General features: G+C 37.6%; 1 protein-coding gene across 7 annotated transcripts in view; it reads left to right on the top strand.

The window, feature by feature from the left end:
* Positions 1-931: 931 nt before the first annotated feature.
* PTBP2 (polypyrimidine tract binding protein 2) overlaps positions 932-25,236 on the top strand; it is a 46,731-nt gene continuing 22,426 nt past the window's right edge. For 4 of the 7 annotated variants that reach the window (XM_066192395.1, XM_066192394.1, XM_066192393.1 and 1 more), the window contains exons 1-3: positions 999-1,076; positions 2,644-2,674; positions 14,974-15,049. In XM_066192395.1, coding sequence (XP_066048492.1) covers positions 1,069-1,076; positions 2,644-2,674; positions 14,974-15,049 — 115 coding nt within the window. In that variant the 5' untranslated portion in view covers positions 999-1,068. Of the gene's footprint in view, positions 1,077-2,643; positions 2,675-14,973; positions 15,050-25,236 lie in introns of all 7 variants that reach the window. The other 3 variants (XM_066192398.1, XM_066192397.1, XM_066192399.1) reach the window with 3 other exon arrangements.

Below are 25,236 nucleotides of genomic sequence, written 5' to 3'. Positions count from 1 at the left end.
AAAAGGCAAAGCTACATGAACAGGAAAGTGAAATACCATACTGCATGAACAACTGATCAAGAGGGTGCCATGGCATTTTATTAGAAATGCACCTAATGCTTCTAACTTTTTTATCCTTTCTCAAATTAAATGCTCTGGGTAAAGTCCTGATTGATTATCATTTTTATTGATGCTTTGTGGGGGACCAGAGTTTTGCTGTATAAAGTCACATCCATTATTTCAACGGGATTCGCAGACTCAGTTCCAGTCTCTTTTCTGCTACACTCAACAGGTACTTCTCAGCCTCCTTTTTATGGAGGAGCTTCTAACTTAGAGGATAAATTGAGTAAGTATTAGCCAGTTCCTTTGTATGCTCCCCTTTGTTATTTTTATGTAGTGTTAGTAGTCAGCTATATAGTCAACAGGTTGTTTTCTGGGAAGTGACTGCGTAGCCGAGGGCAGCGAGCGATGGGGACAAGGCTCCTTGCCGGGGCTGGACCCGCGGCGAGAGCGGGGGTCGCGGGTCCCTCTGAACGTTTTCCCTGAGGAGAAGGGCCGGGCTCCCGGCGCTGGGGAGCGCAGGGACCAAGTCCGGAAACTCTCTCCCTCCAAGAAGTGGGGTCCGGGGGCTCAGCCGCGGCCCGGGCGGGGCGGCAGGGAATGCCCACGGGCTGAGGAGCCCCGGTCCTCCCCCCCAGCTGCCTTCGCGCTGTCCTGCGGCCGCCCCCCGCGCCCCTCAGAAGCGAAGTCAGAACAGGGCAGACGACAAACGCAGGGCAGGCAGGAGGGGCGGGCTCGGGGCCGGGTGGAGAACGCGGCGCCGCCGCCGCTCCCGCCCCCGCCCCAGGCGGGGCAGGCTGGCGCCGCCTCAGGGGCCGGCTCGGGCCGGGCAGCTGAGGGCAAAAGCTTCACCGGTGGCAGGGCGCATGTGCCTTCGGCCGGCGCGTGCGCGGTAGCGGAGGGGGACGCGAAGCGGAGCCCGGCACTCGGCAACGCTCGGCGGTTTCCGTGCAGGCCAGGCCGCCATTTTCTCTCAGCCTCCCCGTGCGCGGCTCCTGTCCCGCTGCCCGCGCTCTGTCCTGCTCGGCGATGGACGGGTGAGTGGGCACCGGGGCGCTGGGAGCGAGCGCACTGCCGCGCTTTGTGCTGCCGGTCGGCGGTGGGACCTGTCCCGGTGCCGGGCGCTCGTTGGCTGCCGGCGGGTGTCTCCGAGGGTGTGGGGAGCGATGAGCTTCCCGCCGCGGGACAGCTGAAGTCCCCGCACAGGCTGGGAGCGGGGCAGGAGGGGGCTCAGCCTCCCCGTAACGCGGGCCCTTCTGTAGGGTCTCCCGTTCAAATCGCCGAGGGCCTTGGGCCGCCCCCTCCTTAAGTGTAGTGCCCGAGACGCCACGTCTCGATGTAAAGAAGGAGCGCGATCTAGCCCCATCCTTGCTCCCCAGAGCCTCTGGCTCCCTCCATCTCCCCCGCCTTTGGCATCTCTCCCCTGGCCCGGGGGTGAGGAGGGGCGCGCTGCGGGGCTGGGGTTTGTTTTGGAGCTGGCTGGAGGGGAGGAGCGATGCCAGCAGGAGCCAGATGTCGAGCTCTTTTGTTTTCAGAAACTGCCTAATAAGCCCTTCGGCTTCCCCCCCTCCCCAGGTGAAAGATGCCTTTGTATATGCAGTGGAGTGGCTGTAAAAACCAAAGAAGGGAAGGTTGGAAGGAGTCGGCCATATGGGACAGTAAGGGCTGGGATGGGCAGGCACTAGACGCCAGGCCTGCTTTTTGTTGGACCTGGAAAATGGGGCTGCTCGCTGTAGCCTTTGTCAGTGTAAATACAACAGTTTTCAGCTTCCAGATCTCCTATTAGGTTGTTTATTCAGTTTCAAACAGAGAAGCCATCTCTTTGGTATGCTTTAAGCATATAATCTTTCAACTGTGAGAGTTCCAAAGGCTTTTTATGGTTGTGATTATAATGGTAGGAGTTAACAAATCCTGTCTGAGAACTACTGCCATTAATGAGTACTACACTGTGGAATGCTCTCCCATATTCTTTTGTGTGTGTGTGTGTGTGTTTTTGGACTAAGGTTTCTTTTAAGATTGTGGTATACACTATGATTGATGATGTTGCAACCTCTAAGTAAAAGATGTACCTTGACATACCTGTTGAAGCGTTTTTCATAGGTGTATCTCATTAAATTTCATATACGTGTAGCTACCAATGCATTGGGGTTTTTTTTCCCAGGCTAATTAAAATAAAAAATTATTGCTTACTGCTGTTCAAAGAGTAGGTCAGACAAAGGTTCAGCTATGTTGCTGAACTAGCTGTTAATAGAGGTGTGTGAGAAGTTTTGTACTTACTTTTAAATTACTCTATTTCCACCCTGTAATCTCATGTAGTCCAGAAACCCGAGTTTCCTAAATAAATTTCCTGGCAGTGCTGCATTGGAGTAACATTTCTTTGAAACTTTGTACTCTTTGGAAAGGCCTATGAACTATGGGTGCTCAGTGGCTTTTTAAAGTTTCTTTTGTATTTCAGACCTATATGTTCTTTGAACATAGTTTCTTGCTCAGGGAAGTTGTTTCCTGTTGGTTTCCTCATTATTTGGTCCTTGGAATACATTGAAAAGTTGGGTTTATGAGGATAAATTGGTTGACTTATGTTCTTGTTCTTTTCTTTTTTTACAGCATTGTAACTGATGTTGCAGTTGGCGTGAAGGTAGGATGTCCACTTAAAAAAATAAGGGGGTAGAGTACTGATACAAAATGAACTACTTTGAGCGTCAGTAATTGCATGTTGGAAGATTTTAACTGGTCATTGTGAGCTGATATCTAGTCAGCCGTATATGCTTTATTACGCAAAAATCCCTAGAGGTAAATTGGAGCCTCTACACAAAAGACTTTTCTAGGCACTGAACTGTAAACAGTGGTTCTGGATTAATGTAGTGGTGTCAGCTTCTTACTTTAAAACTTGATTTATCATACTTTTTTTGAAACGAGACTCCTGCGTTGTTGCATGGGGCCTGTAAAAGTAATTCTTTCTTCTGTCCCTCCCCCTCCTTTTTTCAAAAGAGTTTCCACTGGAGTTAAAAAGGAAGTGACTGTCTGTAACAGGACAAAAAAATGGGAGCTAGAATTTATGTAGACACAGAAGTGGGTGTTTGCTTTGCTGTACTTTTAATTTCTCAAGTTCAGTTATGAATTTATCGTATTTTTATAACAAGGAAAGGGCTTCCAAATAGCTGTTAATTTACTATTTATTTTGCATTTTTTATTCAAAGCTGTCACAGGAATTAGACCAATACTCCACAGTAGCAGAGTGAGAAATAATGGTAATGTAAAGGGATATCGGGCAAGAGAACTTTATTGAATGCATGAGAGCAATTCTATTTCACTGGCAGAAGCAGAAGCTTTCTAGTGCATACCGTCAGCTCTTCCCATTTGTTCGGGGACTTTGCAGCTTTTGCTCTACACCTGCCTTTTCACCTGGAGCTGATCAGTGTTAACTGTTGCTAAGCCCTGCTTTGTCTAGCAGGGCCCAGTTGCTCAGACTCAGTATTGGTCCTGCTGGACTTGGACTAGTTCTGATATAATACAGCCAGTCTGTAGATACAGTAGCTGCTCTGTCAGATGTACCTGTGTAATGTTTCTGGCTAAGTTTGCTTCTAGGAAGAGCTGTGAGAAGTCAGGCACATAGATTGTGGACTCATCCTGCTCCATATGTTCATGCAGTATTGGAGACAAGCTTAAAATGGTTCTCTGAATCCTGAGTAAAGTGTAGTTATTAAGGTACTTCTGTGGGAGCAAATTACAATAGAAATACGAGCTGACATGATTATTTCTCTGTTGCCTGGGAGGACAAAGTGTTAGCTCATTAAAACATAGCAATGTATTTAGTAGTTTGGAGGGATACCTGAGGACGTTCCAAGTCTTTCAGCAGCAAACTGTGCTCCATGTGCACAGCTTCAGGACAAAAATATAAAGTTATAAATTACCTGTAGTAATTTTTCTTCTTTCTAGTGAAGAAGTAGTTTCAGCTTGACCATGTATTACTTGGATCTTAAATTCTGACATGTCTCACTTCAGGAGAAGTAAATTGATTCAGGATCCCTTTCACTCTTTACTGTGGGCAACTTCAGTCCATGAGAATTTGAGTGTTACGAGTTATGTTCTAAGTAGGTAGCGTGGTTTTGGAGCCGAATTTTAAGGTACCAGCCAGACAATGAAAGATGTTTCAGATGGTGTAATTGCTTTCTTCTGTTGATTGTAGAAGTTATATTACGACTATAAGAAAGAAGGCAGGTGTATTGGAGGCGGTGATTAAAAAATACAAGGAAAGGCTCAAAAGTATCAAGAAGTTGAGCTCTTTGCTTGTAAAAATGGACTTGCTGTCTGGTTTTTAAAGGAAAACAGTCTGTGCATGAAAGTAGTGCAGATAAATAAGGGTGATGATATCCTGAAGAAAACTGGTAAATATGGTAGGAATTAGCTGGATTGTATTCTGGAGCTTCTTTGATTATCTCAAGATACTGGTAAGAATGGAAAATGGGATTTCTGTCTAATTGAGGTGTACAGTGTGCGTAGTGGTGGAATGTCAACTTCACTGGTGTTTTGTGGAAGGACATGTGAAACATTTGTCCTTACAGTGGCTGTCCATTGCTCTTGATGGACTGGTGTTTTAAAGTTGAGGAATGCTTAGCCTACCAAGTGTATATAAACAACTGGGATCAGTCATTTGGCCTTCCCTTGGAAGTTTTCTTTTTCATGGGGTGCCATGGGAATGTGTAAGGAGTAAGTTTTGAATGCAAGGAGTTGCATTAGCAGTTTTAATGCTCTTGCAACACTGCTTTTATTATGACTGAATAGTCATAGGATGTGGGCAGGGATTTACCTGTGAGAAGTCACCTTATCCACCTTATTTTTTTTACTTGATGCTTTCTGAGATTTTTCACTTACAGTGTATATGCTGATCACCTGCAAAACATATTTGTGATATATTCAGTTATACTTGGAGAAATCGATGGTGACATATGACTCTTCTGTTTGGAAAATTTGCTTTATTTTGTCATCATCAGTCATGTCAATACAAATTTAAAAGTTATATTAACTGTTGTCTGGCTGGTTGTTCTCTTAAACAGAAAAGTGAACATGTTATATTTTTAAACCCATTCATAAAAAAGTAAGAGAAGTTAATTACTGTAGGCACTATTGTCTTCCTATTAAGGGAGGGCTTTTTTGCTTTGGGGACTGCATGTGGTCAAGGCAAGTATAAAGTAAAAGGAGTGCTTCCTTATAATACTTTAATAACAGCTTCATAATCAGAGTTATCTATAAATTAGGGATAAATTTGAAACTTTTACCATTTATTTGTGTTATATACTTGATTTGATTTAAAACATTTTTGTTCATCTAGTGTTCAGTCTTCATTTGATTTGCATGTTGAGTCACCAGAAATTAACACCAGAAACCACTACAAAACATAAAACTTAAAATGGAGGTGGAAAAACTGATTAATACAACTTGAAAACTTGGTTTACAAAGAGTAAATGTGGGGATTTATACAACTCAAAATATGCAGTGGGGACACGCTTCCTAGCTCAAATCGAGGAGCAGCGTGCTTTAATTTCTGAAAGCATTAGAACATGTCACAGCCCAGTCATCTTGTAAATACAAATAACTCATACTTGATTTGGTCTGTAATGTCTTGTTTTGTTTACCTAAAATTCATGAAGGGAGGGAAATGTCACTGCACACAGTTCACCCCTTACATTCCATTTTGCAAAATAATGCAAAAAGGAATGAGCTTTAGCTCTCTGTCTGATGCTGATTTGTGAACTTGCATTGTATATAAGTGGTTTGTGCGAAGTATACTTGAATAAAAGAGATTAGGGATTCCAGTAATGGTAATATTTACATAGTTCATCAGTTAAAAAAAAAAAAAGATCAGTTCCTCGGAGAAATTCTATACATTTTATAAATTTCTTTGTGCTTAGTTTCAAAAAATTACCATATTATATAAAATGTTTGCTTTTTCTTTTTAAAAAAGTACATTTGAGTTGCTCTGTTCTTACTACATCAGATCCTTAGTTAGGCTCTGGTTATATAGTTTTGAGCATCAGCGTCTAATAACTGTACTTTGAAGTGGTCTCTTGTGTTCTCTTTAGATTATAACATTTTAATCTTGATAACTGATTTGGCACTTGGTGTGATAGAGCCTTTTTCAGCCATTGGATGTATGAAGTATATGATGTATTCTTTCCTCAGGAGTAATTAAAAGAATCTTTGGAGGGATATAAAACATGGTATAAGGAATACATGTCACACAGGTATGGGGAATAACTTAGGTGAACTTTGGGTGCACATTGAAGGTGATCTCTCCTGCTGTATTTAAGTGTGTCCCACTTCAGTCTAACGGATGATCTTTCTCCTGGATGGGATGGGTAGCTGTGCAGTAAATGAGGCTTGAACCATTGACTGACTCACTTTGTGTATGTGCATTGTGTGTTTCACAATGGCTGAGGTGTTCTTCTGACAGGAGAGAGGAACCAGTCATTTCTTCCTGGATGCATTATTTGGTACACAGCATTGGGGAAATTTTTGACCTTTTTGACAGTATTTTGGATACTGGCCAAAAACCAAGCTTCAGCTGCCAAGCATGGACAGCCTCAGTTATAGCTAGGAGGGAAAACTCGTTCCTGTAAACACAGTTTTGTAATGTTTAAAGATGTGGGGATGGCCGCCTTCCCCCCAAAGTCAGGGCTTCGGCCTTTGCAGTGCACTTAACAGAAGAGGGAATTGGCGGTGTGTATTTAGTTGATTATGTTTGGGATGGGTAGAAAATGCTAAGAAGCACTGTCCTAGAACTTTCTAAGTTTTCCAAACAGGAAAGTGTCATCTAGCTCCCCTTCTTCTTGGTCGCTGAAACTTAACAAGGAGGAATATAGTAGTGTGGGGGAGGGACAGTAACTAAAAACTGACAGAGACAGGATCTGATGGAGAGGGGGGAGAGTGTCTGTATGTACTCTTGAAGCGTTGTCCACTTCAGTTTTTTGACTAACTCTCAGCCTTTTTTTGCCAGTAATAACAGAGTTTTTTCATAGTGGAAACAAGTAGATACTGAAGACATGGTGTGACTTTTTTTCCCACTGTACACTGTATAATGAAGATAGGATTGAAAGTCATATTCTAGCAAGTTGTCAGAAGATAAATTTTTCCGCTTGTAAAATTCAGTCTAAACTTATTTCACAAGCCTGTTCCTTTCAGTTTTTTACTCTCTCACTTTTTTTGCCTTCATAGTTGTAGTTTTGGCTACTTAAAAAGAAGAGAGTGATAGTATAAAAAATGATTTATTTATACAGACAAATGACATGTGATAGCCTGTTGTATTTAAAATGTTGGAATTAGAGTTCTGGGCTAACCTTGCATGTCTAATATAATTGCTAGTAAATTAGACGAAGACACAGTGATAAGAGAAAAATGGGTTTTTTGTGAATTCGAGGTGTTTTAATCTTTCATTAGCTGTGATAATGTCTTTAGACAACCTTTGTATTCAGTAATATTTAGTTGTGGTAGCAGCAGTAAACAGCAAAAAAGATGTGTGGAGCATTATAGCAGTGAAGTAAGGCTGAAGTCTGACCATGTTTGAAAGTTTAGAACTGACATCTGGATTTGTCTTTCCAGCAGTGGCATGGGGAACATGTCCATAGTGACAAAAAATAACTTCTTACAATGAAAGATACCTGTTAACAGTAAAGATATCTGGTAACAGTAACTTCAGTAAATTGACCCTGTTGGAAATGACTTTCGTATTTATTCTCAGAACAGCTGACTCCAGTTCTTTTTTTCTTTGTACTTTTGGGTTTTTTTGTAATGCTCATTCTGCCACTGTAACATATGTGAAAAAGTAAGGAAAGCTGAAAATGGAAAGAAAGGAAGCATGTTGAAACTTGGTTTGTTCTCTGTAGTAAGTATGCAGCAATGTAAGGAAGCTTCAGTATACTTGTTTGGTAAGTTTTGATATCTTTCATTAAGTTGAAATCACATAGTTTTCATTTGTAGCAGAACACTTAGGTTTTTTCTTAATTGAGGGGTTGTACAAAGAGAAATGCAATTACCTGCACCATCTCTGAAACATGTACTAATACCAGTATAGAAGTACTCTTCCCATTTCCTACAACTTCAGGCCATGTTTTCACAAGCAAATCAAGCTGCACTTCATTTTTCTGTTGCTGTAATACTTGTGCAACAGATGTTTGGGTAGCCAATTCATAAACCTTTTGTGGGAACTTAACCAGGATAAAGCTAAGCTGTCACAACAGTGAGCTCCATCTTTTTACTCAGATTTGTACCAAAGCATGTGGTTGTGTCAGTGCTTATAACAATACAGAATTAGGAGGACAGAGCAGGATCAAGTTGCTGGGGTCAAGAAGGTAGGATTCTTGCTTTTGGTGGTAGTTGATTCATATGAGGTTGTGGTTTCACAGGCTGTTAATGGGACTGTGATGTTAGATTTAGGGGTTTGGGTATTTTTTACAGCTGCAAGTAAGTGTAGCCATGTTTAGCTTTTCCTAAAATCAGTTTTTCTGTGAATGTGTAATACGAGTATTGAGTTATAGACAAAATAGCATTAGCATTTTAATTTACTAGTGAAAAATAGGAGGTAATTGAGAAGAAAATACCTTCCATGTGGATGACATTTTGAGGTGTAGAAACTGCTACTGAAGGACCAGATCTACATCCAGATGCCATGGTTGTCTGTCTGGAAGACAAAGAATGCATCCAGGTGGTAGCTCCAGTGAGTTGTTCTCATCTGTTATAATTTACTACCAGTAATATTTGAGTGTAGTACTTTCTTTCCTGGTAAAAGTGGAATCGAAAATCTGAAGTGCTGGAATAAATTATTTTGTTGGTGTACTTCTCTTGGATATTTGAAGCATTGACTTATATTAGAAGAGGTTTTTGCCTGCGGTCTTTCACTACAATTGAGTTTGGAAGTTTCCAAATGAGGCTGTGTGACACGGTGTAAGTTGAGATTTAGTTCTTTACTCTTTGGCTTTTTGTTTTAATAGTCCATTTTGATCTTCTGGTGCTTTGAGAAATTTGTTTCTTTTCAACATTGTATTTTGGAAACCTGGACATTTTTCAAGGAAATCGCTTAGACTTTTCAAATTCCCTTGATTGCTCTCTCAATTTCTACAAAATTTGTGTTTTTATTAATGCTTTAATAATTTTCTCCTAGCTCCTTTCTTACTGAAAAATTGAACATGTTAAAATGACATAGTTGTTAGGCTGTATAAACAATTTATGCTTGGCTGAGGAGAATATGAAAATAATTGAAGTAGGGTAAAAAGGAACATACAGAGAGAGTGAGTATGTAAATGTAAAGGCAGTCATATTGTATACAGTTCATACTGAATGAAAAGCAAGTGATGTTGTAAGTGAGCTATTAAGCACCCATGGAGTTCAGGACCATAACTGATGTGATGCCAGTATAGTTACATGGTGTGTTCTTTAAAACGATTCAAGTAGGTGTACTCCATGCATGTAAGGTTCTGGTGAAGTGTAGCAAGCTTACAGTTAAATTGTATGCTTTGTGAAATAATTAAGAACCTGCATGGAGTTTCTTTTGAATATATAGACTTGACTTGTCCTGTGCTGAATGGACCTTCTGTGATCCTGTACATATGAGAGGTGTTACAAATTCCTTAGGATGGTTTGGACTGTGTTCTGACTGTTGTGAGTGTAATCGGAGCATAAGGCAGATCAAGTGTTTTTTCTTCACGAAAGATGATGTGAGGGTATATTTATGCAGTGTTTCATATAAAACTTTATCATGTTAAAAATGAAGCATCCTGATCCCATGTAAACTGAACAAAGTTTATAAATGTTGTGTTTGGGGGTTTGAAGTGTGTTGCTCTGTTGTTTCAAACAGCCAGTCCCCAAAGTTACTTCAGATATTAAAGCAATGTGTTTACAAGGTGTAACTGTTAAAGGGGAATGTTTTAATGTCTGGGTTGGAACTGTCATGTGCTTATTCCTCTCCCATACCACCAGGTTTCTGGTTCTTTCCTTTAAATTGTTCCCAGATATTGTTAGAAATAAAGTGTTTCACAATGCTGTTGGATTTCCTTAAATCACGAGATCTGTCTCCTGGCTTGTCATACCCCTGGGGAAATTCATGTCTGTAGGCTGAGAATAACTGTGGTAAATGTGCAGTGCTGCTGAAGTTCTCTTACTTATCTTTCCTTTGGGGGATGGGAGGAGAGAGGGAAAAGGGAAGGGCAGAAGCATCCTGGTTTTGGGAGAGGTTTGTAATATCAGCAAATATAAATACCACAAATGAGAGTATTTGTAAAAAAATGGTTTTTTTCAATATCTTTGAGTGCTGTCTTTGTATTTTGTAGGGGCAGTTTAAGAAATTTTATAGTTGATACTGTTGACTTTGGTTGAAAAGTTAACTGTTTCTACGAGTATAAGATCTCTGTAATACACTGTTAGGTTAGGTTTAGCCATAACTTCTGATCAGAGTCTCCATAGCCCTGAATTATTGGGAAAAAAGCCGATATGTCTCTGATGTAAACAGTTGTCAAAAAGTATTTTGATGCATAAAAGACTAAACCATTGGATGTAATAAAATCTGGGGAATGTGCAAAGTGTTTAAAGCCTGATCTGGAATGTGAGGAAAATAGTTGGCAAAGACTTCTAAATAGTATATTTTTGATTAGCCTGGAAGCATAGTATGTAATGACTTCCTAAAATTACAAAGCTACATAATATAACCTGTGGTAGCATGAAGTTTTATAGTAGTCTTTTGTGGGGGAAAAATCTGAAATTCTGCTATGTAAGTCCACCTTGCATAATGAGGGATTCTGAGTTGGCTAAAACTTAAAGCAAGGAACCTAGGACATTCATTTGCTGAGCTCCAGGCTTCTTCTTTCTCTTTGTTTAATTGATTTTGTAAATTGTAGTAGTGACAAGTATATATATGTGGTAGAAGTATATGAAATAAACATTCACTTAAGGAAATTAGCTAAAATATCAAAAAAGTGTCTTTACAGTATGTAAAATAATTTTTGTATATATATAAAACTTTGAATTTTCACTTAAATATGGACTAAAAGTCTGACTTGGTCTATTTTTTCTATTTTTTGACAGTGGTCTTACGTGTCAGTTTTACATAAATCCATTTATTGTAGCCATGCATTATACATGCTGTTTTCCCACCGTGCATGGAAATGCTTTCATAGGGGTGTTAACATGGGCTTCAGTGAAAAGGTGGTAATTGACTCTGTGACAAAGTCAGGCTTCACTCACTGCGCTATGTTAGCTTGGCAATTCCCTTGTTTGTTTTGCATACTCATATTTTGGTCGATGCTGGTTTCATGAAGAAATGGTCTAGATAGCTCTGATCTGAGCAGTTGTTAGTTTTTGTGGAAGATTAATTTAGATTAATCTCCTTGACATTGGTAGGAGTAGAAATACGGCGTCAAAAACTTGTGCTGTTGAGGACTAGATGTCAAAAGATGATCTATTAATAGTATATTATAATATACTGTTAATTAGTCTAGTATATTGTACTAGTATATTATAATATACTGTTAATATATAGTACCATATATTAATAGCAGTTTGTACTTATTTTGTTCTTCATAATCTCTTTGCCTCATGCTCAAATGGATATTCAGTTAGTCTCTACCGTGTTGCTATTACATTAACTTTCCTTCACAGTTTATGGTGGAGTACAATAATTGTAGTGGTTTTTTATTTGTTTGTTATTTTAACTTAGATGTGAACATTTTTGCCATCTCTGTATTTGTGATGTTCAGTATTGTTATACGATCTCAAACTTGCTTTGATTCTTTAGAACAGCAGTTTGCACAGACAGGGAAAAGAGTTAAGTGAACGTTGCTCTTGGATCTTCCTTCCTTGAGTCTGATTCTCTGTTCTCTTCAAAGATCTGAGTTTGGTTTCCTTAGCTCTGAAGCATTCAATACAATTAACTAATTTAAAGGTTTGTACCATTTGACTAGAAAAACTAATTAAATATTCAGGCTGCTTGTAAAATTGGTTATGATCCTGAAATTCATGTGTGACATAGCAGAGTGATGAAAAGCTTTGCTCATAGAGCATGGTGTCAGTCCTTTTTGGCTTAGCACCCTCTAAAAGAAGATGCACATAAAACCAAACCCAAGCACCCAAACGACAAATCAAGTAAAGCCTTATCTCTGCTAAATAAATGTAAGTAAAATAAGTTTTTATGTCTTTGTAATTCGGGAGGGATTGTGTTACACAGTAGTGCCAATCTAAGAGCACACATTGGCTTACTTGAGATGCTTATATGTAATTACATGACTTAGACAGCCAAGATCTTCAGATAACCCTTTTGAAGTAAATCACAATAACCAGGCAGGTACTGCTTTTGATTTTGTAATTTAACCACTCTGTGTCCAAGTCCATCATGTCGTTTGTGGCAAAGCTGGTTTTAAAGTTACACATGGAATTGAAGTACAGGAGGGTCTAGGCTCCCTAAGAACCCATTAGGAAAAACAGCCATGTATATCTAATAAGATCATTACTCACAGAGTAAGAGAGGTCTTTGTCTTTGACCAAAAGCTTGGGAAATATGTATGGAATTGAGTTAGTAGAGGTTTGCTATACATTTGGGATTTCATGGGGCAGTTGCTAGAACATTCCATGTATGAACGTGGACATCTATGAATCGACTTTTGAACACTAATTTATACAGATAAGTGAAGTATAGACTTTATGAAACAGGCCAGTGCAAGAAATTCACATTTAATTGGTCTTCTGAAGCAAAAATTTTAAAACTTTCAAATGTAATGACGAAATCTTGTGACTGACTTATGAAGGTATTCATGAAATGTAAAACGATACATTTGTAAATGAAGAGAGAACTATTCATGGAACACAAATGCAGGAACTGAATATCCACTCTGCTGAGTAATTTGTGGTCCTTTTGGATTTGTCTGCTGTGGATTAAGAAATTAACAGCTTTTTGAAAGCCTGATTTGCTAGAAACCAGAAGTTTATATAATCATTCTTGTATTGTTTCATTCAGCAGTTGCTGTTGTAAGTAACTTTCTGAACTGAAGGCAAGTCAAATTTGAGATATTTCAGAATTGTAAAGTTCCTACAGGTTTTGAGAAGAGCCTTCATTTGGTACTGGGGTTGCTTCAGCTATTTATGTAGTAATTGGTGTACCATTGCAAATTAGTGCCTGTCAGGGGGCAGAACATGCTACTGAATGATCTTAATCAGCCGAACTATGAACAGATTCAGTGTCTGCTGCTACTTCAGCCTGTTCAGCTGAGCTGGCCAGGCTGCAGACAGGGACTGTCTAGATGGGTTCTGCAAGCAGAAAAAGTTTCACTGACCACTGAGTCACCTAATACTGCTAGTAATCTTCAACTTTGCAGCATTCAACCCTTGTCAGTATTATGTTAGAAAAAATAGAACATGAAAAAGAAAGAATGTATATGTTTCAACTTACACCTAGTACCTGCATAGTAGTAGAAGGCAATGTAGTTAGAATAACTGAGTTTCTATAACTTACCTATGTTGTCTCTCAGTTCTATCTAGCTAAATTTTTGTAGTTATATCTGATTAGAAATGCATCCTTACATTGAAAAGGATAAGACATGGTCCTTCTCATAGTTCTACGTGATCTTGGTATTAGGCATGATGCAATCTTAAGGCAACGCTTGCTGATTTGATAGACACAGCTATGTTGATCGCTATGTACACTTACAAGCTTAGAGCATTCAATAAACTGTATATTCTTCAGAACTGATGTTGAAAACCAAGTAAACTTTAATGGCTCTATGTGTGCCATATATAAACTTTATATAAACAGATATAAACTTTAGCATGCTATTCTTTGTGTGGACACAGATATAGTGCAGTATGAGAGAAAGGTAAACGGGTTTGGTTTTTATAAGTCTTTCAGCTGTGCTGTCGGTGAAGGTAATAGTCTCAGATTAATTTATTATGAAGTACTGAAGTTCCCTGTAAAACATATTCATTAACTATTCTTGATTCTCTTGTAGTGTCCACAACAGAATTAAACCCATTTATTTTAATAAGGTTGAGTAGAAACTGGTTTTTTTTCCTCATAACCATTTTAGCAGTGACCTGGATTAGTCTTAAGGGTGCTGCAGAAGTACTTTTGAAGTGGGAAAGAACCTTTAAGAAGTTAAAGATATTATTCAAAGGGTGGTTTAAGTACTTTGTTTATAGAAAGAGCACATGAAGATTTTGTAGGCTTTTTGCGAGATGAAGTCTTGAGGGTGAAGAGGGTTGGGGCATAAAAGGAAAAAAGAAACAACAAGGTGTGAAAAGAAGCGCCTCTTCAGCTGTGTCAAATGCCCATCTTCCAAACAATTTGTGGAAAGGGTTATCTTGTATGGTTTCAGTATAAACCCTCCTGATTTTTGCCGCCCACTTTTAATTGTCATTCATTAACTGATATTTGTCATGTTTTAAGAACTACAATGAAGGTGTAATTCCTTGCCCTAAATTGTGTTTTGCAGAACAGATGAATGTTCCCAAAATGAAAACTGATTTCATTTCCTGTGAACATTAAATCTTCTTTTGTTTTTTAAATAGGGGTGTTAAAATTGAGCTAAACTCCGTATTTCTGTTTGCGTAGATTTCCCTTGTAGTTTCAGCTAGATATAATAGTTTAATATATATGTGTATAAAAATACTAAAACTTAAATTAAATGTTACTGAAGTAGAATAAGTATATCTAATTATATTTTAATTTGAAATGCTGGACAAAATTATTGTTCAGCAGTTCTCATTGTGTCTAGAGATGGCTTCATTTCAATGGTGGGTTAAACAACTGTGCTTAAGCTGCTCTCATTTCAGAATGCCATGTAAATATTCCGCTTTACTTAGATTTCAAATTGTTGCACTTATCTGAAAAGAGGAAGTATCATCTTTAAAAATCACAAAATAGAGGAAAAAAAAAATCTCTTACTGTCTCTTTCTTTTTAGAGAGGATCTGACGAACTTCTTTCAGGCAGTGTACTCAGTAGCCCGAACTCTAACATGAGCAGCATGGTAGTTACTGGTAAGTGATGCCCTTTCAAAGGAGAAATCTATAATTTGTACTTGGACTCATTTCCTGTTTACAAGGGGAGAAAACCAGAACAAGAATCCGTTGTGCTATAGAGGGATAAACTATTGGCTTGTATTAGAATGTAGTGACTTTGTATTTCCTACAAACCTTGGGTGTCTGAGGAGAGTAATCCCACAAAACAGGCAACTTTCAGACATCTGCACACTAAATTGTGGGTGGGTGATGGGATGAAAAATTACAGTTGTCTTGTACAGCTACCTTTAAAGTAAGGAATTTCAACCTCTAGGCAAAGGTAAACAGCCCAACTCCTGTGTGACACCAACTTCTCTACACGTGGACATCTACAAGTCTGGGATTACAGGGAAGACCACTGTGCCAGTTTCATAATACAGTGTGGATTCAGGAGGAGAGAGTTCTGGTTCACTGCTAAAGCAGGAAGCTTTGCTTTGGTTCTTCAGTTTGAGATTGCAGTGGTAGAATCTCAAAATATCATAGCAAAGTGTCTGTGGCTGTTCTCAAATCAGTTTTCTGGTGATGCTAGCTAGAAAGGTTTTCACACCAAAATGCCTTCTACTGCAGCTTCTGTATGTTGAATGTGCATTGAGTTCTCTTGTCAGGCTCATTTCAGAGGCCTTGCTTATTCTCTTTTTTCTTTTCAAGCATACCATCAATTTTAGTGGGTTTTTTGTCTGGTTTTTTTGTTGGGTTTTTTTTTTTTCTTTTGCCTTAGAGATGTGGAGGAGTTGATTCATGGCATCAGAGGGTTGCTGCACTTTCCAGTCAATTGTCTGGTTCCCTGTTCTACTGTGCCTGATTTTCTGTAGTCATAGGGTCAGCAGTATAATCACTGATTTTAATAGTAGACTCTTCCCATTTTAATTTATTAGCAAGAGGTTGGGATTCAGGGTGCAGTTTCATGTTACATTGAGGGTGCTGTGGTGACAGCTCTTGCCAGAATGGGTCGCTCTGTGCTTTCTCGTCCTACATCTTTAGCATGAGCACAAAAACCTCCAAATCCATGTTTCTGCTACATTCTCTTGTGTTGAAGTGCTCAATCACTTACGGAGTAAGTTAATGCAGCATTAAACTATTCTAACAAAATAAAGTAGTTTATCCTTGGAGCAACTTACTGATCATTCATGTGATTGATTGCATAGTTGCAGACACTGTGCAGTGCTGAGTGGAGGAGTGTGGCAGCAGTAGAAAACCACTTACAGTGGCAGTTCTGTAACAAAGGTGAAGAGGTAGTCGTACTTTGGAATAAGTCAGTAGTGCAGTGTATTGCATTCATATCCATTCTGGAGCCCCAGAACATTCGTTTCTCTTCCCTGTTTTTCTTTCTTCTGGTTCTGAAAGAGGTCCCTCTTGTTTTCATTTTCTTAGTGTCCTCTTCAGTCCAGGATATTAATTAGTGCTTCATCAGTTTGCTTTACTTAAACAAGAAACTATTATGGAAAGGACTTGTGTGCGTGAGGATTTGGGCGTGGGCAGTGAACATTAAGACAGGACCAAGTCCTAAATGTTACCAAATTTTCCGTATATTTTTGGAAGATACATGGATAAAACTTTAGTTCCAGGATATTAAATGCAAGTTAATTTAGCAAAGAAAAAAAAAGTAAAGGGAAAAATTGAAAAAAAGAATTATAATTTTGAGGTTTCAGAAGAAGAAATACAAAAGCTTGTCTAAGCAGCCCTTACATAGAAATTCTTCCTGAAAAATTCTGAAAATGGAAAAGCGTGTTTTGATCTCATTTGGTTGATGTATGGGGTGGAAGTTTGATGTATTTAACAGAGATGTTGCGTCCCATTTTGTTTTTATTTCCACCCTCTTTAAGCTGATTAAGGGTTTGGGTTTTATTCTTGGGAGTTTCTTTGTTGTGTGTGGGAGGTTTTTTTGGTGTGGGTATGGGTTTTCTGTTTGGGTTTTTTTTGCATCCATAATCATAAATGACTACTCAAGAAATGATCTCAGTTAGCAGCACTTGTCAGAGTAATGGTCTGGCTCTTGTAGTATCAGATGCCTGTTATTAAATGTTTCACATAAGTTCTGTTAATATGTAAAGATGGTTGGTGGAAAAATAATCCCAAACAAACAAAACCTCACAATCTGAATGCAGTGCTTTAATTCAAGTAACTCTCTATAGCAGTCAGTGAAAGGGGGGCTAGTTTGTTTGGGTATTCTATTTTTTTAAACATTTTCTTGGTATTGTATTCAAATTTCATTCTGCCTGCCTTTCTTAAGTAGCACAAAACCCCCCTGTAGAGTAGGATAAATCCACTGTTCAGCTTCTGAATATATCCTTCCACAGCTGTTTTGTTTACTGTGGATCAGGAAGTACTTTTTCCAGACTTGCACAGTTTAGAAGTTCAGATTGTAAACTCCAAAGTAGTTGCATATGAAATGGAAACCTGTGTGTGAATTTTTCTATAACCATATCCTGAAGCCAAATGAGTTCAAGTATTCTTTCTGTCTGAATTGATGTTCTTCTTTTGCTTCAGTTCTGCTATTACTTTGTCTCTTCAGAAGAGTTTAAAACTTTAGTAAATTAAACTTTTTTTTTTTTTTCTGTAGCCAAGGTATGGTCGTGATCAGTCTTTTGCAATTTTTGTAGGCCTTCAGGGAGCCTGTGATCATTTATTAAGTCTCTTGTAAATGAGTCGTGTTGTAGATATCTGCCCATGTAAAACTAATACTTGTTCTTGGCCTTTCATTCTTACAGTTGGGAAGTGTCATGATGATATGAGACTTGGCCATTGTTTTATGGAGAATATAGAAACCTATTATGGTTTTGACTGTGATATTTCCAATATCTGATCCTGTGATATTTTTCTAAGTAGATAGCTAGGAGAACAGAAGAAAGAGATGGTTTGTCTTTGTAATCTCCTGAGCCTTTTATTGGTGAAAGTGTACACAGTCAAAAAACCAGTTGACAATAGCAGTGCCTTAGCAGGCCTAAACTTTGAACAAAATCATGTCAATCACAGCCTCATTTCTTTCTCTGCTGTAGAAATATTAACCTAAACCAAAATGCCTAAGTTGTCAAAAAAACCTGCCTTTTCTTGGAAGGAAGGGGTTTTGGTGGATCAGGGCTGTGTCATTATGGGTGAGACTGAAGATGATTTTTTAAAATGAACATCCTACCTTTTTATCATGGGAACAGTTCCGTTAGTGTGGGTTTTGTTCTGTTTTGTTTTTTATTCGGCTGCCATTCAGTGAGGATACTGTAGTACTTTAATGCTTTTATGAATACTCTTTCTCTAATCTTCTCTCCCAGGGAAAGGCATGAAAGAGGAATGGTTTCTCTGCCCCATAGGGAGTCTTGCAGATGAATCCTTTCCTATTTTTTTGTGAAAGAAATTTGTGAAATTGGTGAGCAAATGTTTGATTTGCATTCTTACTGATAGTTTGAACCACTAGTAATTCTCTAAAAAAGGCTAGCATGTTGGACATGGCTCAAAATACAAGGCCTGATCCTTGGGCATTTTCTTAACAGTTTTGTCATCTGTATCCATCCTCCAGACTGTGTAGGCAACAGTGTGTTACATTAACATCCACTACTGGTGAAGTTATTGTTTTAGGTACTTTCTGTGTCCTTCGTAAAAGACAAGTCTTAACAGAAATCTGGATTTGGATTAAAATTACTTTTATCTCTTAATTCTGAACCCTGTTTTGGAAAAAAATGATTACTGTCATTTTTGAGGAATTTCATTTCAGTTAAGCATTTATATTTAGATATACAAGATTTATTTTTGTTCCTGAACTAGGTTGGACAGTATGGCAGAACATTATTCTGTAAACGTTGAGGGAAGGATCCCATCCACTGGATTAGAATTTGTAGCAAGGGAGAACAGCTTGTAAAGTACAAGATCAGCAAAAATCTTAGCTTTTTTTAAGAAGTTCTTTTTTTATGTTACATGTGTAAGTTTCTGATGTTTTTAACACTAGCTGACGTGAGTATATTAAAGTTGTGTTGTCAGAACCATGGGCCTTCTACTACTTCTTAAACTACTGCTAGTTTTCCTTCAGCTTTTTTGAAAATATTGTCAAAGTCTATTCTGATTTTCTGCCATATCTTGCTTGATTCTGATTTCTTTGGAGAGCATAATCTTCTCATAAAGATCTGTGAGTTATTTTATTTTTGGGTTGGTGCACAATGACTAGGAAGACTCTTTAGGTAAGCTAAAATATGATCTGGTAACGGGATTCTTAGAAACCAGACCTGAAACTGGGACCTTTAAATATTGCTGATTCTTACATTACTAATGTTTCTGAAAACATTAGTGAGGCAGATTGCAAATGATTATGTAACTTTTTTTACCTTTCAGTTCAGTAAATACATAGCTACAGTTGTTTATTCTGCTGATTTTAAATGAAAGAAAAAATTCCCTTATTTTTAAAAACTGGAAAACGAAATTCCTCTGTAAAGGGGTTACTTTGATGCTGAACTTTGTGTGAGGCTGTTGCTGTTCAAGATGGAGGATTGCATAAATGGAAGTTGTAGGATGAGTTATCTGTATAAAGATGCTCATGCCATGAACTCTGTTGCTGAAATCCACACACAAAAAAAGTAAAAATTTTAAAGGATGTACTTAAAAAGTGAAGTATGTTGATGGAAGTTTTATGAAAATTGGCTTGTCAAAGTCAGGAAGAATTGGCAGGTTTTCTTGTTACGGCTGCCATCGATTTAATTGTTCACATTTGTGTGTTTAAAGTTGATCAGTAGAAACATTCCAAAATAATTTTGCAGCTGAGCTCACCAAACTCCTGGAGCTTTGAATGATACTGTTGATCCTGTTTTTGCTTAACTAGCAGGGAATGTTAGGAGTGACTTTGGTAGGTAATTCATTGTATTAACAGAATACTTAGCACTGAGGCATACAAGCTAATAGTATTTCAAGTGCTGTATTTAACTTGGGCAGTAAACATAGATGTGCCATAGATGTGCCATTTTTGCTAGAGCATTAAGTAAAATTGGTTATTAGTTAAAATTAATGGTGCCTAAACATAGGTAATTTACTTCTGAAGTTTGCAAATTGATTACAATTAATAATAATTGGAAAGATTTTAAGAAGTACATTACATGTGATTGGAAAGTATAGTAATTTAATAATACTGTATACTTTACGTATTTCTACAGATATGCAGATTTAGAAACTTGAAAAAATAAAACAATCTCAGGATGGGAGAAATAAAATGTGGCGATTATTATTAATTTAGGTAATTTCTGTCTGCTTCGCTACGCCATGGTAACTTGTTCTACTTCAGTTGGATTTCACTCTAGCCTGGGGTATTTTTACATAGTTTTGAGGACTAAATTGAAGTGCATTAGTTTTAGACTGCAATATTTAACAGCCACTCTACCATACTGTAAATGTGTTATCATAGTTTCTTAGAAGACTCAGTGCTCAGTGCATTTTGAAACAGTTGCAGTCTGTGTGCAGATGTGCCAATTAAAAGCTATAGTTAAGTTTTCTCTGCTTCGCTATGTTTACTTGTTTAAGCTCAAATTCCTCTTAAGCAATAGTCTTTGTAGTGTAAGATAGTTTTAATATTGATTGGTCAAGAATTTCATATGCACATGGCCCAGGTCTGTGATAAACAGCAAAAAAACCCTAATAACAGAATTGTAATTAACGCTGACCATGTAACATGACCTTCAAGGTTAACAAATGTGCACTTCAGACAACTCCATATTCTGTGTGTTTTTATTGTATTTTTGAGTGTAGTATCTCCTTTTCTTGTTCCTTCAAACATTTTGAATTCCAGATTTTTTCTTTAAGTTGAGCTTTTGAAGATTTACATACTAAAGCAAAGGTCCTGTTTATTTGCTTTTGGGAATCTGGGAGGGGTCACTGGATCAGACAACAGCTCTCTTCCTACATTCCATCACTTATATCAGGGTAGGGTACATACAGGAAAACTTTCTTTAAGAAAAGAACTTTCCAGAAATGAGACCACAGTGGTCTCTGTTACACAGTTTGTGATTGTCTGCAGTTTGTTGCTGGTTGGTTGAGGCAGTTGATTGTGTTCAGTAGCCAGTGGAACATTTTAAAGTTTCTGCTGGTCATAACCCACAACTGTAAACTAGATATCTTCAATTGCATTGTCCTTGTCTTAGTCACTTATTTCCTTTCTGGATACATGTCCTATAACATTAAATTACATACATTTAGCCAAGGTAACGAAGGAAGTGCTTTTTACATAGAACAGAACTGAATACTACTATTAAACTTCTTGTCTATAGTATATACAAACTGAAAGTTCCTTTTTTTTTTTTTTTTTTTTTTAAGTTGGTTGTTGGTATGTACTGGCAGCTGTGAAACAGAGTGATTTCTGCAGAAAGGATGTTTATTCATATATTATTTCACTACTGCAGATACACAGGGATTTGTAGCCAATATCTTGTGGTCATTTTTACATTTTTTCCCTTCTTTTCATGAACCAATGGGTGAAAGCAACTTTATATTGTATCCAGATTTTTTTGCCTGTACCCACATAGTTACATTTCTGTATTAGGAGATTGTGTGCTTATGAAAAAAGTTTATTGTACAGAAAAATTATGCATCTTATATAAAGGTCTCAGAACTCTTAGGTCAGATTTATATATTTCTCAAAACAAAAAAAAAAGTGCAGAGACAAGCTCCTCTAGGATGAGATTTTATTTAAAATATGTTTTCAAAAGCAGTTATCAGGAAGTAAGCTATTCATTCATTGCTAGGAGTTATGCTGAACTTGAAGAACAGTTTTTCTGCAAAAATTGTTGCATTGAATATTCATAGTTTGAATGATTGAATGACTTGGAATTACAATATGCCTTGTGTATTCTGCAGTTCATTTGTTGCCTTTTTTATATGGGTTCCTATTTTTTCATTTAATAAAATAGAAGTTTCTATCTGAAAATGCCAGGACCTGAGTTGCTCAGATTATGGCTGTTTAAAGGCTTTGTCAACCTGTAATCATTCAATTTCAACAAGTTGATTTGTGGTGAATTGAAGGAACTCTGTCCAACAGGGATGCAGCTTATGTACAATTATATTTAAATTGTAGTATCCTATTTGGATGGGAGAGTAATACTTTGAATATTAGTGAAGCATTAGTAAAGATGAGATCTTGTTGCCTGATGTCACGTGGAAACTGAATTTTTCATCTCCTTGGTGGAGAAATGCAGAGGACTTAGATCAGTGCTATGGTTGTTACTTTTTATGGTAGTCTGAATTGAATATAACCATTCCTGGTGTTCAGTGGAACTTGGTAGTGCAGGGTTAATGGTTGCACTCGATCTTAAAGGTCTTCAGCCTAAATGTCTCAATGATTCAGGGCTAGGTTTCTAATTTTGGGGGGTTTATATTTTTTTAAACTACATATTTGCAGCTATAACTTGATTTGTGAATGAACTAACACTTCTAGTCATTCTCCCAGTGCTTCTTAAAACTTTTTCCCAATGTAAATATTGCAGCCTGCTGTTTTCTGTGCATATTTATATTTGTTAAAGTGTTAGCTGCGAGACATTTGAATTGCAATCAGGATTTTCAAGTCCAGTGAAATCCAAACTACCTCATGAAATAGCTACTTGCCAGTAAGTCTCCAGTTTAACAGCAGTTTTAGCAGTAGTTATTAGTCAACTTGTAAGGTCTCCTCCAACATCCCTTGGCCTCCCCCCTCCCCTAGTTTTCAGAAAAAAACCCTCAAAAATTTTGTTTAAAGTGCTTTATAGAGAAGGATCTTTCAGGTTGTTGTTGCTTAGGCATAGACTATTTCTACCAAAAGACCATGTTACTCCTCTAGTACCGTGGTCCCCTTGACTTTGCTTTTAAGCTTTATGAACATTGATTCTGCTAATAGAATTTGTTAGGGAATAAGATTGTTGTTTTAACAGTAGTTAAATTCACCTTTCAGTGGCTCTGAAGTTGTGTTCCTGTGTTGTAAATGTGATTTTCTATTCCCAAGTGCAATTTAATGATGCGTCTTCAGCTGAGAAGTACCATTTATGATGACAAATAAGAGACTACAGTTAGAGAGGTTTCATACAGTGCCAGAATCTCTCAGTAACTCTCCTAAAAGCTAAATTTCATTTGTTCCACAGATGTCATGAGAAGTTCACTTGTGTATGTGCTTGCATATTTAGTGTATGATACACACGTTGTTACTGGAGCAGGAAATTATTGTTAGGAGATGCTGAATGGATAACCAAAAGTAGAAAAGGTGTATATTCTCTTTGCATTCAGAAGCTGATGTGTTAATTTCTTCTGTCTTCCAGAAATCCATTGTTAAATCTTTTGGCGTAAATTTTACTTTAAGAAGACGGGTTTTGTCTTTTAATGAATAGTACCAGTTTGGCTTTCATTGTACAAAAGATGCTTTTGCCTATAAGTACGAAACAGCTTTTGTTGTGGTTACTTGCCCTACTGCTAAAAACTTTTTTGGGGCAATTCCATAGCATTGAGAATGCTTGTTGCCAGTCCCCCCTTCCTGTCCCTCCTGCCCCGTTTTCTGATTACCCTATGTTCTTTCATACCTAATTCTGTATTTTTTGCGTATATTATTGTAATATATTTATCTGCTTTTTTACGTAAATGTTTTTGCACAGGCACTTGTCTACATTGCTTTTTTTTACAGTAAGTAAAAGAAAGTTTAAAGTATAACATAGTTGAGGTTTAAGACAGTGTAAAAAATAAAATTATGTGTATACCTGAATTAAGTTAAAGCTCTTAATTGCTGCATAGGAAAAGTTATATATACATATATATATATATATATATATATATATATATATATATATATATATATATATATATATATATATATATATTTAGTACAGCAAAATACTTCTTTTAAGCTTGTTTTTTAAACTTCCTGTTGAAAAACCGTGGAAAATGCCAGTATTAGGTGGCAATGCTAATAGATGCAGAATCAATTGGGTAATACAATAATTACTAAATTATTGTGTTAAATAATTATTAAAGGAACATTTAATATACACATATGTGGGTGATTATATACTGGCCTGTGATTCTTTTACTAGAAATGTTGGGATTACCTAAAGCCTAATTTAAATAAAAGTATTTTTTCACAAACTTTGGCTGTCTCTTTGAGATAGTGTTATAATGTATAATTTCGAATAGGTGACATCTGGCTACCTGGAAGCTCAATCTCACCATGTTTGCCAAAATGGGAAAGGTTAGAGTCCTCTGTAGACTTCAGATCCTAGATCAGTGTGTATTTTTCAAATTTTATTCTTCTGTGTTCCACCAAAATTTGTCTTTCTCTGCAGGGGACCAAAATAAAATACCTGCTATTTCAGGGATTCTGGCATTGTCAGTTGGAGATACTGCTAGTTGAATTTTGCCCAGTCTTGAATGTTGCGGGGTTTTTGTTGTTTTGTCTGCTGCAGTAAGGTGGAAAACACTTCATGTTCTTCAGTGCAAGAACTTTTTAAAAGCTGAGTTGTGGAAATTCTTTTGGAGGCAGGTTGGTGGTGGTGGTACAGGGTGTAGGTATGGAGTTACTGCATGACGTGCCTCTAAGGCATACTGGTTTTAACTAATAGGATATTTCAAATTTTATACGTAGATAAGTCTAAATACCTTGCTTCTTTGGTAGAAGAAAGGGAAGTCGTATCACTTGTTTCACTAATATATAAGTGCATGATGATTTCCAGCACTGATTAATTCATTAATATAATATCTTAGGACAGTATTTTTCTTTAGCTCTTGACTTTGATGTTAACTCCACTGCCATACTTTTAACCAAAGTAAATAATTTTTTCCTGGCCTTCTTTCAAAAGTGAGATTTCTTCCATCCATCTGGTTAGCTGCATATCAAGCAAAAGGAACTCAAATTGGAATTCTACTGTAATTCCTCACAAGAATTCTGGAGAATATTCTAAATAGTCTTTCTGGTGTTTTGTACATTGATGCTTATTCTTCCCTGATTCTGTTAGGGAAATTTATCTGGGTCTTCCCCCAGCCCTGTCTGTGTTGGCTGCATTGTGTTTATTAGTTGGTTTTTCCTTTTCTGTGAGTGAGCTCATAGTTCGTAATGGACATTTTTCTACTTTGTCCTTAAATTGTTGGTTGCATCTGCCTTTTGTGATTGCAGTCCTCTGGATCATCCCCTTTCTCTGCTCTGATCTTTCCCAGCATTAATGATACTTCCAGTCTTGCTTTGTTACTTTGCT

Source organism: Chamaea fasciata, unplaced genomic scaffold, assembly GCF_029207755.1.
Source record: "Chamaea fasciata isolate MVZ Bird 193981 ecotype frontalis unplaced genomic scaffold, bChaFas1.0.hap1 SCAF_10, whole genome shotgun sequence".
Classification (NCBI taxonomy): domain Eukaryota; kingdom Metazoa; phylum Chordata; class Aves; order Passeriformes; family Sylviidae; genus Chamaea; species Chamaea fasciata.
This window is presented reverse-complemented; position numbering and strand designations above follow the sequence as displayed.